The sequence below is a fragment of the Xiphophorus couchianus genome, chromosome 6, assembly GCF_001444195.1.
Source record: "Xiphophorus couchianus chromosome 6, X_couchianus-1.0, whole genome shotgun sequence".
Lineage (NCBI taxonomy): Eukaryota > Metazoa > Chordata > Actinopteri > Cyprinodontiformes > Poeciliidae > Xiphophorus > Xiphophorus couchianus.
In genome coordinates, this window is record NC_040233.1 from 3,405,643 (window position 1) to 3,419,651 (window position 14,009).

The 14,009-nt window shown below is 42.8% G+C and overlaps 2 protein-coding genes across 3 annotated transcripts; one reads left to right on the forward strand and one right to left on the reverse strand.

Moving 5' to 3' along the window:
* Positions 1-451: 451 nt before the first annotated feature.
* On the reverse strand, positions 452-7,913 carry cmpk (cytidylate kinase). The gene is made up of 6 exons (XM_028021156.1): positions 7,658-7,913; positions 5,643-5,789; positions 3,478-3,630; positions 3,316-3,392; positions 2,997-3,093; positions 452-1,302 (listed from the first exon to the last, which is right to left on the reverse strand). Exons 1-6 carry the CDS (start codon positions 7,790-7,792, stop codon positions 1,261-1,263), a joined length of 651 nt encoding a protein of 216 aa, XP_027876957.1. The 5' UTR covers positions 7,793-7,913; the 3' UTR covers positions 452-1,260.
* A 93-nt stretch (positions 7,914-8,006) lies between these two features.
* fam78ba (family with sequence similarity 78 member Ba) lies at positions 8,007-11,824 on the forward strand. Of its 2 annotated transcripts, XM_028021154.1 has the most exons (4): positions 8,007-8,173; positions 8,335-9,223; positions 9,312-9,591; positions 10,249-11,824. In XM_028021154.1, exons 2-4 carry the CDS (start codon positions 8,889-8,891, stop codon positions 10,489-10,491), a joined length of 858 nt encoding a protein of 285 aa, XP_027876955.1. In that variant the 5' UTR covers positions 8,007-8,173; positions 8,335-8,888; the 3' UTR covers positions 10,492-11,824. The 2 variants fall into 2 exon arrangements, with proteins under 2 accessions (XP_027876955.1, XP_027876956.1); XM_028021155.1 differs by having other exon boundaries at positions 8,031-9,223.
* Positions 11,825-14,009: the final 2,185 nt, after the last annotated feature.

The window sequence follows — 14,009 nt, forward strand, 5'->3', positions numbered from 1 at the left end:
GGTCCAATGTCGCTTCCATTCAATTAAAAAAGTAATTAAAATCACACAGAATACGTTTGTGATAGGTCATTAAAAACTGCTCACGCACCTTCGAGCAGTGGCTACATCCGGTTGTTGATCATGTGACTCATGCGACGAGAACGTTTCTTTTCCTTTGCAGTTTGGCGAAAAAAAACAATTTCTATAAAGCCAAAAAAAAAAAAAAAACACCTTATCCAAGTGAAAAATGTGTTTTTAGTCTAATAATTTTTTTTCTTCAACATTTGCATGTTTTTATTGAGCCAATTTATTTTCAAAAAGTCAAATTGCACAGACTTGCTCAATGGAAACACAGCTGTCTACACATTGTGTTGGATTTTGACTCTGTGTTGATATTAACATATGTAGTGATGTGTACTGCGTGTGGCTACTGAAACAGGATTCAACACAGCTCACAGTTGACTTTGATAGGTATTCTGGATAAAAATAAATTTAATAACTCAAAATGTTATGATTTTGAAAACTATATATTGGTTATGATATTTGGAATCATAACCAATATATCACACAAAACAAAAACCCCTCAATGTTTTGTTTTCACTTTCCATCTTTATGAATCCTCCTCAAACACATCATACAAAAAAAAAAATTCCTTTTCATCTACATATTTATTTCAACTTGTCCCAGATGTTATTTCCTCAATGAAGTGCATCAAAATGTTCTGCTAAAGACAGGTCTCACTCTTCCCACCTCTCCCCCCCAACCAGACGCTGGATGCTTCCACGTGGAGCAGCCGCTGTCCAAACATGACACAGATGTAGAATTGAATTCAATGAGATGCCTGAAAGGTTATTGGCAGATCGATGAAGAGTCTACTCGGTCCTTGTCGCCAGGTCACATGACAGTTTGGTCTGAAGCATCACAGCTCCTTCTCACGACATGATACTGCGAAGACATTAGTGCTAAGTACCATGTTGATGATAGCGTTCAGCGTCTTTGATAAAATTATAAGCGTCTCCAGAGGAGAAGCGCTGAACGGGTCGATGGCGAGTAGCTGCTGGGCATCTCCTCCCGTCCCCTGGCCCCCAGCACCCGACACCCAACTCCATCACCACCGCACGCCGTGTTCGCACGAACAGCGTCGCGTTTACAAAAAGACATGGAAATCAAATGGAAAACGAACATAAAAACTCATCTGGAAGGACATAGAAATGCATTAAAGTAGTGCCGATGTGGATAAAAAGAAACTTAAAAAGATAAATGAATGTAGCTGGGAGGAACTCAAGCTTCTTTGTCCAGGATGGCTTTCACATCAGCAAACACCTGGAGGGACAGGAAACAAAAGGGGGGGGCTTAGTTTCACTCTGGGGTTCAAAAAAAAAAAAGAAAAACAAACATCGTCTCCATTCATTCCAATTCAGCATTTCCACATTTTGGTCACGTTACAACAGCAAACTTTAAGTCGAAGTGGAAGATTAATGATGTGTGATTTTCTAATTTGGTTTACTGTACATGTAAAAATCTGAAAAATGTGGCATGCCTCTAAATCTGGGTTCCTCAAAACTTTTCCAGGTTGAGGACCATTTAACAAACACTCACGGACCACCTAACTGGAAAATACCCCCACAATAACAACATCTTAATAAATACAGCCTGAAATTACAATTTTAGTCTCAAGTCACTTATTGTTGTCTTTGTTCATCCTAATGAGAAAGTTGATGCTGTTTAGAAGACGGCCATGACAAACCATGAACAGGTCGACTCGGGGCGTTTTGAGTTATTTACAGACTCTGGAAGTGTGGATATCCAATGACAGCAAATCAAAACACAAAGTTGTTCTTTACTACAGCTGCTGTGTGCATTAAGAACATTTAGGGTATTTGTAATTTAGAAGCATTACAAGACTTGAGTTGCACTGGCAGAAACAAAAATGACAAAAGTCGTTGATGTGTGAGCAGAGCACTATCAACAAGCAAAGTTGTAAAAAACAAAGAACAGTCCTCATTAACCGAGCCTGGAGTCCTACAGTTCATGGCAAAGAACTGTTCAAAAGAGTCGAATCACTAGTGAACAACACGTCAACACTGACAGAAGATATCACTTGGCTTCTTCTGGTCATATAACTAATCCTGTTATTGCTTTCCTTCCACCAGTGTCTTCAGTTTTTCTTTTTGAGTGATACAATTTTATCCATTATCATTTTTAAAAAACAGTCTTTTGTTAAGCTAACTTTGAGCTTAACAAAAGATTAAGCTCAAATTTTAATCTTGAGCTTACGATTTGAGCTCTAGTCACGGTAAATAAACAGTTGCTTACATGCAGTACCTTGCGGGCCACTAGGGGGCGCCCGCGGACCACGGTTAGAGAAAGACTGTTCTGAATTAAAACCCAAAGGGCTTCAGATGTCACCTGACTGAGATGATTGTTAAAGAACCAGCATGATGGAGACAGCGGACAGGTTCTGTTCTTTTCACTACAAAACAAAACGAAATAAAATCATATCTAAAATTATGACCAGTTTGGATAGCATTAATCAGAGAAGCAGGAGAGAGGGACATGGTAACTGTGAAAGAGCTGCAGAGGAGTATTTATTGATTTAAAGGATAACCGTCTGTGATGCAGCATCTCATTGCCGAGAGCGTCCTTAGAAAACATCCAAGGTTTAGCCAAGAACTCCACAAATCTGGCCTTTATGAAGGTACAGAAAGAAGAAACCTGTAAAAAGTTTTGTTTGATGCTCACAATACAAAGGCATGCCGCACTTTTCAGATTTTTATTTGCGGAAAATGTTGAAAACCTTGAATCAGTTCCCTTCATGTCGTCTCCTTCCTTAAACCATGTCCCAAGTCATTTGTCAAAAGACAAAAATGCTCTTGTCAAAAAAAAAAAACAACTTAAGCTCATTATTGTAGCAAAGTGACGGTCAAAAAAGACAAAACGTGGAAATGTTTCAGCGGGCTTTAAGAATGGCGAAACAGAAAAGTGACGAGCCGTATCGAGGCGCGGTGTTTCCTCACTTCGTCCACGGAGCGGGAGGCGTCGATGGTGCGCACCTTGCCATGTTTCTGGTATTGCTCGATGATTGGTCGCGTAGAGTTCAGGTAGGTTTGGATTCTGCGTAAGAACAAGAAGAAGAAGAAGAAACGGCAGCTGGTAATTGGGGTCAGGCCACAAAGGGGACTCGAACGAGACGTAAATCAGGCCAGCGACAGACGCAGGTATCCAGTCGGCCAGTTAAATAGGCCAGAGCAATCAGACATGCTGGATTTTAGTTGGACTTCTTCACACAGAAACCAATCAAACAAGCATGCATTCAGCACTCAGCAGACGTCTCACCTTTTCTCCAGGCTCTCTCTGTTGTCATCTGTTCGTCCGCTGCTCTTCCCTCTTTCTAAACATCTGTCGATGCAAACCTGTGCACATATCACATCTTCATATTTTATGTGTTGGACTAAAATAAGCCGGATGTGGGTTCAGATGCCCCGTTCGGTGGCGTACCTCGTTGCTGCAGTCAAAGAAAAGCACAAACTTGACGTCTGCTTTGCCGTCCATGACCCGGTTCCAGCCCTGCAGGTTGTCCTCGTTACGAGGGAAGCCATCGATTAGGAAATAGCTCTTGGTCTGGTCTTTGGTCATCGTCTCTTCCATGGACTAAACGGGGAATAAAGCACAAAAATGGCAACAGCTGCACGTTACGAAATGTGCACAAAACTTTGTTGCAGAAACACAACTTTGCAATTGTGATGTTTCCATTAAATAAGAAACATGATTAAAATCCCAAGATTGCTTATGCAACAAGTCATTAAAAAACACGCCTCTATCCTCCAGCTACTTCCTGTTGTTGTCTTCTTCATGGTTTGCGCCAGTGGTAACATTCAGTTGTTGATCATGTGACTCCTGTGATATGGAAAAAGTGTTTCCGATGCTGTTTTGTGAAATAAACCCATTTCGATATGGCCAAAATTAACGTGCTTTCACTGAGCAAATTTACTTTAAATGTTAAATTGTGCAATTATATGGTCAAAAGACACAGTTATAGACTTAATTTGTGTAAATATTAACACATCTAGTACAGCATACAAGTAATCAGGCCTGCGTTTTGGCTTTTAACTTATCACACAGGTTTGGGTTGGTTTGTGTAGCTTTTCCAAATGGAACAAATAACATAATTCAAAATTGTACTATACATAGCAAAATACATGTGAGTATCATAACCAAAATACGACGAATTAAGCTCATTTCTTTTTGAAATGTCAAATTTTGCGATTATATGGTGAATGCAAACGCAGCAGGTTTGCATGACTGGTACAAACAAAGTTGGAGCGGCTCACAGAGCAGCTGTGAAAACTTTCAGAACAGAACAACAGATGTTCACGAAAGAAGCAGAATAAATAACCTCTTGGAAACCCTGGAGCAGCTGCAGGAATGTTTATTGTGACACGCTGGCTTTCTTTCATTGCACTAATAAAAAGAACATTTTGAAATAAACTCTGTTGAGTCATCTCCCCAACCTCCTTAAGGGCTTGAAATGTTTTGTGTTTTTTTCCAGATTGAGTCCGTCCGACTCAAACCGAGTGGAGTGCTCCGTCTGGCGGGCCGGCTCTGATTGGCTGAGCCTTCCTTCGCCGTTTTCACCTAAACCGCTGTCAGTTTTCCATCTTTGCAGGTATGATGGTGGGTTAAAACCCATCTGTGATGCAGGTCTGAGCATGACAGGATGAGGGGAAGTTTGGAAGGACATCAACTTCTGTCATGCTGTTGAAGCGTACATCGCTTTTAATGCGCCACTGTGCTGAATGGTGCGTGAATACTGGGATCAGTGGTGTGAGTTTCACTCTATTCTGCTGCATCTCTCTTAGCATGACATAGTCATCTAGATTTTTGGAGTCTTACTGAAAGCCATATACAGTTGTCTATTTTTTGAAATGTAATTTTTTTAAAAATTTGCTTTGTGTTTTTCTATCATTTGAAGCACTTTGGGATTTCTATCTTGAAAGGTGCTACATCAATAAAGTCTTACGTCAATAAAGTTTTACTCCATTGACCAGCCATACACATTTGTCTGTGGTCTGATGTATAACTAGGCAGTAAGAAGAAAAAAAAAATAACAAAAATAAAATGTGCCTGAAAAAAGAAAATGAATTTTCATTTGAAAACCACTGAAAAAAGAAATGGGTCTCTGTGTCACAACAAATTTGTACCCCAGAGAAACAGTCAGAAGATCTTAGGAACTCTAATCAGCTCAATAAAAATTTAAATACATTTTTTTTAAAAGGCTTCAGTCACATTTATTTTAAAGGAACGTAAAGGGAGTACCACTAATTTCGCCACCACATTTTGAGATTAATCTAAAAAAAAAAACAACAACATAGAAAAGCTTCAAAAGTTGAAAACGTTCAACTTCCTAAACTCAAGAGATTTTTGGCAGGAATGTACCTCTTTTGTTTAACTTTCTACAATGGCCCTAATATTCCGTCATAGTTCTTTCAGTCACACTAAATAAAATAAAAAAAGTGTTTTTCCTGCATTAATAAAACTGATCGACTAAAGATTAGCCTGGCCCTGACGACGTTGTATGCAGAAGTTGTATGGTTCTGCATACAACTTCATCTAAGCTGAAGTTGTATGCAACTTGTACGCAGGACCTGGACCTGATGCGTTACCTGTCTGAGTAAGCTGATGGTGATCTCCACCGGGACGATTTTGCCTTCTTTGATATAGTTATCGATGAGCTGTCCAAACTCAGACCCTTCTCTACCTCGCTCTGCCCTCAGCAAATCTCCAGCTGACAAATGAGTGTAGTTGTAGGCCTGAAACACACACACACAGACATACACACACACACACAGACTTAGAGAAAACATTAGAATTTTCACATGATCAACTGATGCTCGGTGTTAAAACACAACGAATGCATCCATTTCTTGCTCCATTTTTATCCAAACAAACGATGAGTGCTTTATCAGACTGTAAGCGTGCAGCTAAGAAAAAGTCGGCTGTTTGTGCCCTGAATGAAAAGAGCTTCTGTCATTCAGGTCTGACTGCTGCTCTGTCAACGTGGCAGCCAACACCCAATCACACTGGTTCAAAGTCTCCATCATAAACACTTGCTACCAAACGTCTAGCATGTACGCCACTTGGGAATGCTTTTAGCAGGAAAGCAGTTTTACAGTTAAACACAAACAGTCGGAGGACAGGAAGAAAGATGCTAAGCTAACAAATGGGAACTGGTTTTTCTTCTATAACCGGTCTGTAAACAAAGTCCTCTTGAAGGTGATATGCTCGCGTTACTGAAAGTGGCTATGAGATTCTATAGAATATTTGGCTGCTTTTTAATTCACTTTACATTCCATTTTGAGGTTATTTTGGCGCAGAACAAAATTTGGATCAAATGAATTATTATCTTATAAATCTCAGCAATACAACACCTGGAACTGAATGCTTGTAAAACAAGAGTGTGAAGGGGCTCGTGTGAGAACATCTGGAGAGGCAAAAGCCAACGAGGTGGATTAGCAGAGCCAGCCAAAAAGCGACGGTGCTGTCCAGGAGACGCTGCTATGGATGGAACACCGTCTCTGCTTCCCGGATACTGAGCCGTTAGCGTCTCAGGACAGCCGTCAGACCGTCATACAGCAACAGTCTTCAGTCAGAGGCCTCAACAGCTTCCTTCGGAAGACTGACTGCTACAGGAAATCCCTACAGAGCATCACCAGTGCTTTTGAAGATATTTCCATGAAACGAGCTGCGACATTTGGGACAGATAAAGTGTTTTCAAACTGAATTGGGATTCGTGAGAGATAAACCGATCGGCATCAATAATCTGTGAAACCGTGTCATGAAAGTTTAAATTCACTTTTCATTAACGTCATCAACCAGCATCTTCTTGTTCCTTCTGGATAATAACCACACAGCAGCAGCAGAGCCTCCGGACATCACTGAAGCAGAAAACGTAAAAATAGCCACAGAGAAAGATTTCAAACAGGATTACCAAAGACAATTTTGACTCTAAAGCTCGCTAGTAGCTAGCCAGCCAATAAAGTAACCCCTCTACCTCGTGTGTTGATCTATTTTTGCCTATTTCAACAACTTCAACTGGTCACGTTTCATATTTCCATGAGAGAAAATACACTGAGAAGAGGCTAAAGCTTTAGGCTCGGTACAGTGAACTCCATCTCGTCAGTAAGTCAATAGATGTTTGCAAAAACATGTATCTCTGTTTGATGAAGGGGGTCCCACTGCCCTCCAGACTGGCTCTGGTTGTTACATAACTGCAGCTGAACCGAGCAGGCGGTGGGAAGGAGCCAACATCCTGCCGGCTCTGTTTGCTCTGCGTCATGTTCGCTTCGCTCATCCATTCAGCTGTTTGCTCTGGATAAAACTGGCGCTCTACAGAAAACTCGTCTTGGTCTCATTGGCATCATTAAACGTGTCTTTCCCGCTTCCGGTGTGGCAGGTTCTGCTTGTTTATAAGCGCCATAGCATCAGAGCAAAAACGGAGCTAACTGGCTAGCTAACATTTATTTTTGGAGGACAAGCGGAAGCCGATAAATAAAGACATGGTTACTGCATCGTTAATAAAAAGGTAATAATGAGTCAAAGCACTCAGAGCTTCTCGTGTCACCTAGCTGCACCTTCGCAACGGAAGTCGCCAGATTTCATTGTCTTTCCTCCATCATACCTCCACTATTTTGGAGCACTGCGTCCCTTTGCCGGCGCCGGGCCCGCCCAGGACGAAGATAACCTTCGGCTTCATGATGTGCGACACCCGCTTCAACAAGCTCTGCGACGCGTTACCGAGCAAGCGGCCCAACATAAACCAGCACCGAGGGAGCGGGGAGGCGGCGCCGTGGTGACCGGTGAGTGCGTGTCAGTTGTGTCGGTCGGTGGAAGAACAGGAAGACTTCCACTTCCGCTGTTGACTTCATCCACCAATGAGGTTTCCCCACACGGTGAGTGATGCAGAGTCGTGACCACGCCCTCCCAGTGCACTTGTTATTTTTTTCAATGCAGAGGTCGGGTGACGCCCCTCCCTCCATCTCTCTCTTTTTCTCTCTCTCTCTCTTCCTCCCTCCGCTGCCTCTACAGCATCAGCACCTCCAAACCGTACAAGACGACCAGCCGCTGGGAAGAGGATGCTCTCCCCTCCGTTATGATCCACAGCCTGGCGATGAGGCGGCTAACCGAGGGGCTGATGGTATGCTTTTATCACGTCCATTCCGCCTCGCTGCCTCCATTCATGATGCACCATTCATGGGTCTCCGCGGATGGAAGCACACTGCGAGGAAAGCATTAAAACATCCGCCGCTGGCTCCGCCTTTACGAGCTCGCCTTTTCGCATCTTCTGTTTCCATGTAGGTCAGAGCGATGAAGACCCCGATTTTGGCTTCCGAGGGCGCCGCGTGAATTTCGGGCAAATCCGAGGAAAGCCGAGCGAACAAAAGGCATCCCAGCCCTCATCCTCCTCCTCCTCCTCTGACGCACCTGGCTGCCCTGTCGCCACTTGACATGACAGCGCAGAGCCGGCAGCAGGGCAGCAGGATCAAGGGGCACCGACGTGCAGCCGGACGTGCGGACTCGACCAGGAGCGGGGGACGCTCGGCGGAGCGGAAGCAGCAGCCCCGGGGAGGCCGGATTGCAGTTTCTGGGGACGAGCGCCAAGGGCAGTGCGGCAGTCAGCAGACAGACCGGGGGGAGGAGGCTGCGGAGATCTGTGATATACTCTCCCCCGAAACCAGTCTCCACACCATCCTGGAGATATGATGGTTGATGTTTGTGTGCTTGATCTGTGGTGACTGTGGCACTCCCCAATCATCCTCTCCACTCTTCCTTCCCAACCAATCACTGGTCATGTGCAATTAAAAGCTTAGGTCTGCTCTCCAGGCACGGGTGGAGCCCTGAGGGGGGGACTGATGAGCATACTGGCCAGGCATCACTTGGTCCCTCCTTCTCTGTTTTTGCTCCTTCTGCTTGTCGCCTGCACTATGGGCTGCCTTCAAAGCATCGCCTGCAAGCCCCGCATCAGGCGGGAGAACATCGTGGTGTACGAGGTGTCTGCCTCTATTGACCAGTGTCCTACAATCATAGAGGAGAACTCACCGATTGTGCTCCGTTATAAGACACCCTACTTCAGGGCCTCAGCAGGAGTTGTGATGCCGCCTGTGCCCCGCAATGAGACCTGGGTGGTGGGCTGGATCCAAGCCTGTACCCAGATGGAGTTCTACAACACCTATGGTGATATTGGCATGTGAGGAGAAGACGCCACCTGGCTTTTTATGTTGCATCTTCACTCAGGCAAAGTAAGTTTCACCTTTCTGTGTTCTGTCTTGGCGCAGGTCTAGCTGGGAGCTACCAGAGCTGCGAGAGGGCCGGGTGAAGGCCATCAGCGACTCGGATGGCGTCAGCTACCCTTGGTATGGCAACACCACGGAGACGGTGACCCTGACCGGCCCCACATCCAAACCATCTCGGCTGACGGTCAGCATGAATGACAACTTCTACCCCAGCGTGACCTGGGCAGTCCCCATTAGCAACAGCAACACCCCGATGCTGACCCACATCACCCGGGACCAGAGCTTCATCACCTGGCTGGTGGCCATGAACTCTGTCACCAAGGTAGGAGCTGACCGCAGAGAGCAAGCCGGCTGTCTGTTCTCACATCATTTTTGCTTCGGTTTCACGTGCGTCCATCAACATTTTTGTCTGAGCTGTTAATGCAGAACACTGGCTGTACATCCAGACTCTGTATTTCACACAGACAGGCTGTGATGGTATCAGCTCCTCTTGCACTTTTCTCTTTTGGTGTAAAGTTACAAATGACTGAATTATGGCCAATGGAAAGCCCCTGCAGTGGTCATTAAAACTCAGTCAGGCTGCAGCAGAAGATTTTAGTCAGGCCTGTTTTCTGTTGAGCTTGTTTAGCTTCTCTCTGGACAGATAAGCATAGTTTAAGACCAGCGGTGCTCAACTCCAGTCCTCAAGACTGCAACTTTCAGATGCATCCCTGCTCCCAGCCATTTAGTCAAAAGGCTAAATTCTTTCACGAGTTCAGCTCTGCAAAGACCTGGTAACGGTGAGTTCATTTGATCCAGCTGTGTTAGAGAAGGTATGCGTCTAAAAGTTGCAGGGTGTTAGCTCTCCAGGAGTCGAATTGGACTCCCCTGTTCAAGACAAACAATCATGTAATAGATAACATAATGCAACTTCATCATAATTCCCATTATTGAAGGAGTATTCCTGCCATACCGAGTACATCCTTCTTGTCTTCTGTAGGAGCGCATTGTGTTGCAGACGGTGCGGTGGAGGATGCGGGTCGACATCGCCGTGGATCCGGACATGCCACTCGGATCCAGGGCCTCGCTTGTTGGTCGACCGTACCAGGAGCAGCCGCACATCCTCAACTACCAGGAGCCCATTCCTCCCAATGCTCTGGGAAGGCCGAACGCCAACGACGCCCAAGTGCTGATGTGGAGGCCGCGTAGAGGGGCACCGCTTGTGGTCATACCGCCAAAATAGGAGGGGGTGAAATCTCTGCACAGACAAAAGCATAGGTGCTCCCTTTAAGGAAAAAGGGAGGACAGAGTGGTCACAGTGCCCGCTGGTGTCCTTGCAGGTCCTAATCTCTAAAGGACTGAAGTGGACTGTTACCTTAAGCCAAAGCGAAGGTTGAATCTTGAATCTGACACAGCAGTCAGACGAAAACACCACAGTTTGTCCTCCAGGACCTTGAGCGACATCAAGGCTTGTTTAAACCCCGCCGCCCCCCGATAAGTTTTGAACTGCATATTTATCTCTGCCTGCATTTTAGCAAAGTACAAACCCAGTTTTTAGACGTACCGCAGAGGTATTAGTCAACAACAAGAACTGTATCCCGCATCCTTATGTAGACCTTATTGCATGAGAGTGAGGAGACTGGGAAAAAAAAGAAGAAGAAGAAGACGAAGAAGAAGAAAAAATACTGTTCTTATAGAAGTTTAAGAGCAGCAGTTTGTTTTGTATAACTTGATACCTGAAGACATTTTGATTGACAAGTCAGCCAAAATATGATGTGGGCTGGTTTGACCTCGTCTGTGCCAACAAAGGCCTTTCAGCACACCCAGTACTGCTATTAAAGGATGTACTCAGATCAGTTCAAGGAATCTTAAGTATTATATGAGTCTTTTTAGGTTTAAGATTAAACCCATGCATCCATCAGATTGTATTGAGAGCACCCACGTGGAAGGGGGAACTCTACTGCTACCGTTTTCACCGGAGTCCTCTAACACTTCTGGCATATTTTTGCCTCTTTCGTGCAGCTGATATATTGTATTTCAATGGGTGTCGGATGGCTTTAAAGATGAGCTGGATCTCTTCATGCGTTAAATAAATAAAGAAAACAAACAAACAATGCCAGACAAGCTTATAAGTACAGTGTAAATGAGTTGGAATACTGCCATAAGGCACACTGACACTTACTGTAGCTGGAGGCATCCACCAACCAGAGTGGCACTAATAAAGTTATGTCACAGATAAAGTTAGTCCAGTAATGGATTGTATACGTATTCTTAATAGTTTTCTTGGTCTGGAATTAAACCAAGACTACTTCTAAGAAGTCACTCTTCTGCCCCCAGCCTCCTTGGCAGTCCTGTATGCGTAATATTTTTTATGAACATGAATTTAAGAAAAGAACATGCTTCAGAGACTTGCGACGTTTATTTACTACACATAAATGCTCGTGTCATTTTTATTTTTTTCTCTCCCCACTTCTCCACCTACAGAGGGCAAACTGTATCAGATTTTGAGAAACAAATAAATGATAAAATGATGATTTATATATGTGACAATTTAAATAAAACTTGAAATGAATACATCCATGCATATTTACTCAAATGGGTCAATCATTTAAATGTCAAAATGAAATTTGAATTAGTTTTATGTTTCAATCGTATGCAAACATATGCAAGTCGTGCTTCATTTAATTGTGTCAGCAGCAGTGCAGCAACTGTCACTGAATTGTTAAATAGACAATGGCCTTTGATTGGTTGCCTGGAGAGCTGTGTAAGCCCCGCCCACTGACTTTGATTGGCAATTCATGAAGTGCTGCTGCATTAAACTGCATTTATCGAATATTAATTCAACTTTTGGCCTTTCATAATTCATCCTACAGTAATCCACAGACATAACATGACATAATATTTTAATTGGTAATCACAGTAAGACTTTATGTCAGAGCCAATTACATATTGCAAAAAAAAAAAAGTTTCAATTTTACTTCCAGATAATTCAAGAATCATGTATCTAGGTAAAAATGTAGCTACAGTACTTTAAAGCTATATGCACACATTATTAAATGGGTTACAACAAGCATATAATAATACTGAACATGCTTATTTAATACTTTTAAAAGATGTAATTTTTTCAGATGCCATTATTTCAGAAATTCAAGTCAAAAATGTTAAGGTCTTATTATATAGATTCCTTTTGCAGAGTGGGATGTATTCTAAGTATTTAGTTCTGTTCATTTTCGGTGATTATGGATTACAGCTACTGAAACCCTTCCGTTTCTCATTTTACATGCCAAAATGTACAAACATTTTACAGGCCAAAATGTTTTGTTTTGAACATATTATAATCTACACGAATGAGAAAACCTGCCGACTAAAGGTAGCTGTCCAGCAGGAGCTCACCGAACAAGCTGACTGTTCACATGGTACTTTACTGAAGCATGTGTAATGTTTCCTGAACACCTCAGCAGAACCACAGTCTGATCGCCTCCCCTCACTCTACTGATGCATTAGTTCGATAATTAGGATATATTGTTATACTGTATCTTGTCTTATGTAACAACTGATTTTTGTATTTTTGTGGTTCTTGTTACAAGGCCGTAAGCCATTATCATCAAAACAAACTGAAATTAAAGTTTGAAATTAAGGGTGCACTGATAAATCGGCTGGACGAAAACTGGCCCGATTTCTTTAATTTTGAGAGATCGCGATGGGCCGATATTTACATAAGTAATGGATCTTATCTAAGTCCGCAAAAGTCTGAAACTCAACTTCTGTCTTTTTTTGCGCTAACATGAGAGACGACTGACTGACAGACACGCCAACTTGGTTACATTTGCACATGTGTGGTTAACAACAGTTACCCCACTGTTGCCAACTTAGCAACCTCATTGCTACTTTTAGCAACTTTTCAGACAAATCTGTAACGACCAAAATCGGAATGAGCAGGTCAGGCGTTTTTAAGATCTGTGATCGGTCAGAAAACTGTAACTGGTGCATTCTAGATATTAAAATATAAACAAAAAGGGTAACACTTTATTTGAAGGGTTGTGAATAACGCTGTCATAACACCGTCATAAACATGACATAACACCTGTCATGAACATGAGTAAGTCTTCATGAATTTTTAGGACTGTTGTCATAAAGTGTCATTCGGTAAATCATGACACTTTTAATACAAAGTTGACATTATTCAAAATGTCTTTATGTTATTAAAGCTAAAATGTAATCAGTAATACTTTTATAACAAATTTATGTCAGATCATGATTTCTTGGTTAATGTCAAGTTGTCATAACAAAGACATTTTGAATAATGTCAACTTTGTATTAAAAGTGTCATGATTTACCAAATCACACTTTATGACAACAGTCATGAATATTCATGAAGACTTACTCATGTTCATGTCATGTTTATGACGGTGTCATTACAGGCTTATTCACAACCCGTCAAATAAAGTGTTACCGAAAAAAGTTTGTTTTTCAAGTGAACGGTCTATAAGCAGGGAAACAGATCGAAATTCTGTGGTCTTTTCAGGCAAAAGAGAATCGGTGATGGGCCATAAAACTGCAATCAATTCACCCCTACTAGACACATATCACTTTGCGAGGAATCTGGGCAGAAATTAAACTTTTTTTTTTCTGAAATAGAAACTGAGCAGGAAGAGTGGGTGTTTGTTTGCTTGTTTTATTTTTTGTTCTTAAAATGCTGTAACTTGGTGTTCCACCCCCAGATAACCAGCGGCTGCCCTTTACCAAACATTCTGTTGACGG

Coding starts and splice junctions, on each gene's coding strand:
- fam78ba (XM_028021154.1), top strand. CDS start 8,889: ATGAGCATACTGGCCAGGCATCACTTGGTCCCTCCTTCTCTGTTTTTG. Junction 9,224..9,311: donor ACCTATGGTGATATTGGCAT/GTGAGGAGAAGA, acceptor GTCTTGGCGCAG/GTCTAGCTGGGAGCTACCAG. Junction 9,592..10,248: donor CCATGAACTCTGTCACCAAG/GTAGGAGCTGAC, acceptor TGTCTTCTGTAG/GAGCGCATTGTGTTGCAGAC.
- cmpk (XM_028021156.1), bottom strand. CDS start 7,792: ATGTTGGGCCGCTTGCTCGGTAACGCGTCGCAGAGCTTGTTGAAGCGG. Junction 3,631..5,642: donor CCATCAGCTTACTCAGACAG/GTAACGCATCAG, acceptor TTCCCCGTTTAG/TCCATGGAAGAGACGATGAC. Junction 1,303..2,996: donor CCTCCCGCTCCGTGGACGAA/GTGAGGAAACAC, acceptor CTGTCCCTCCAG/GTGTTTGCTGATGTGAAAGC.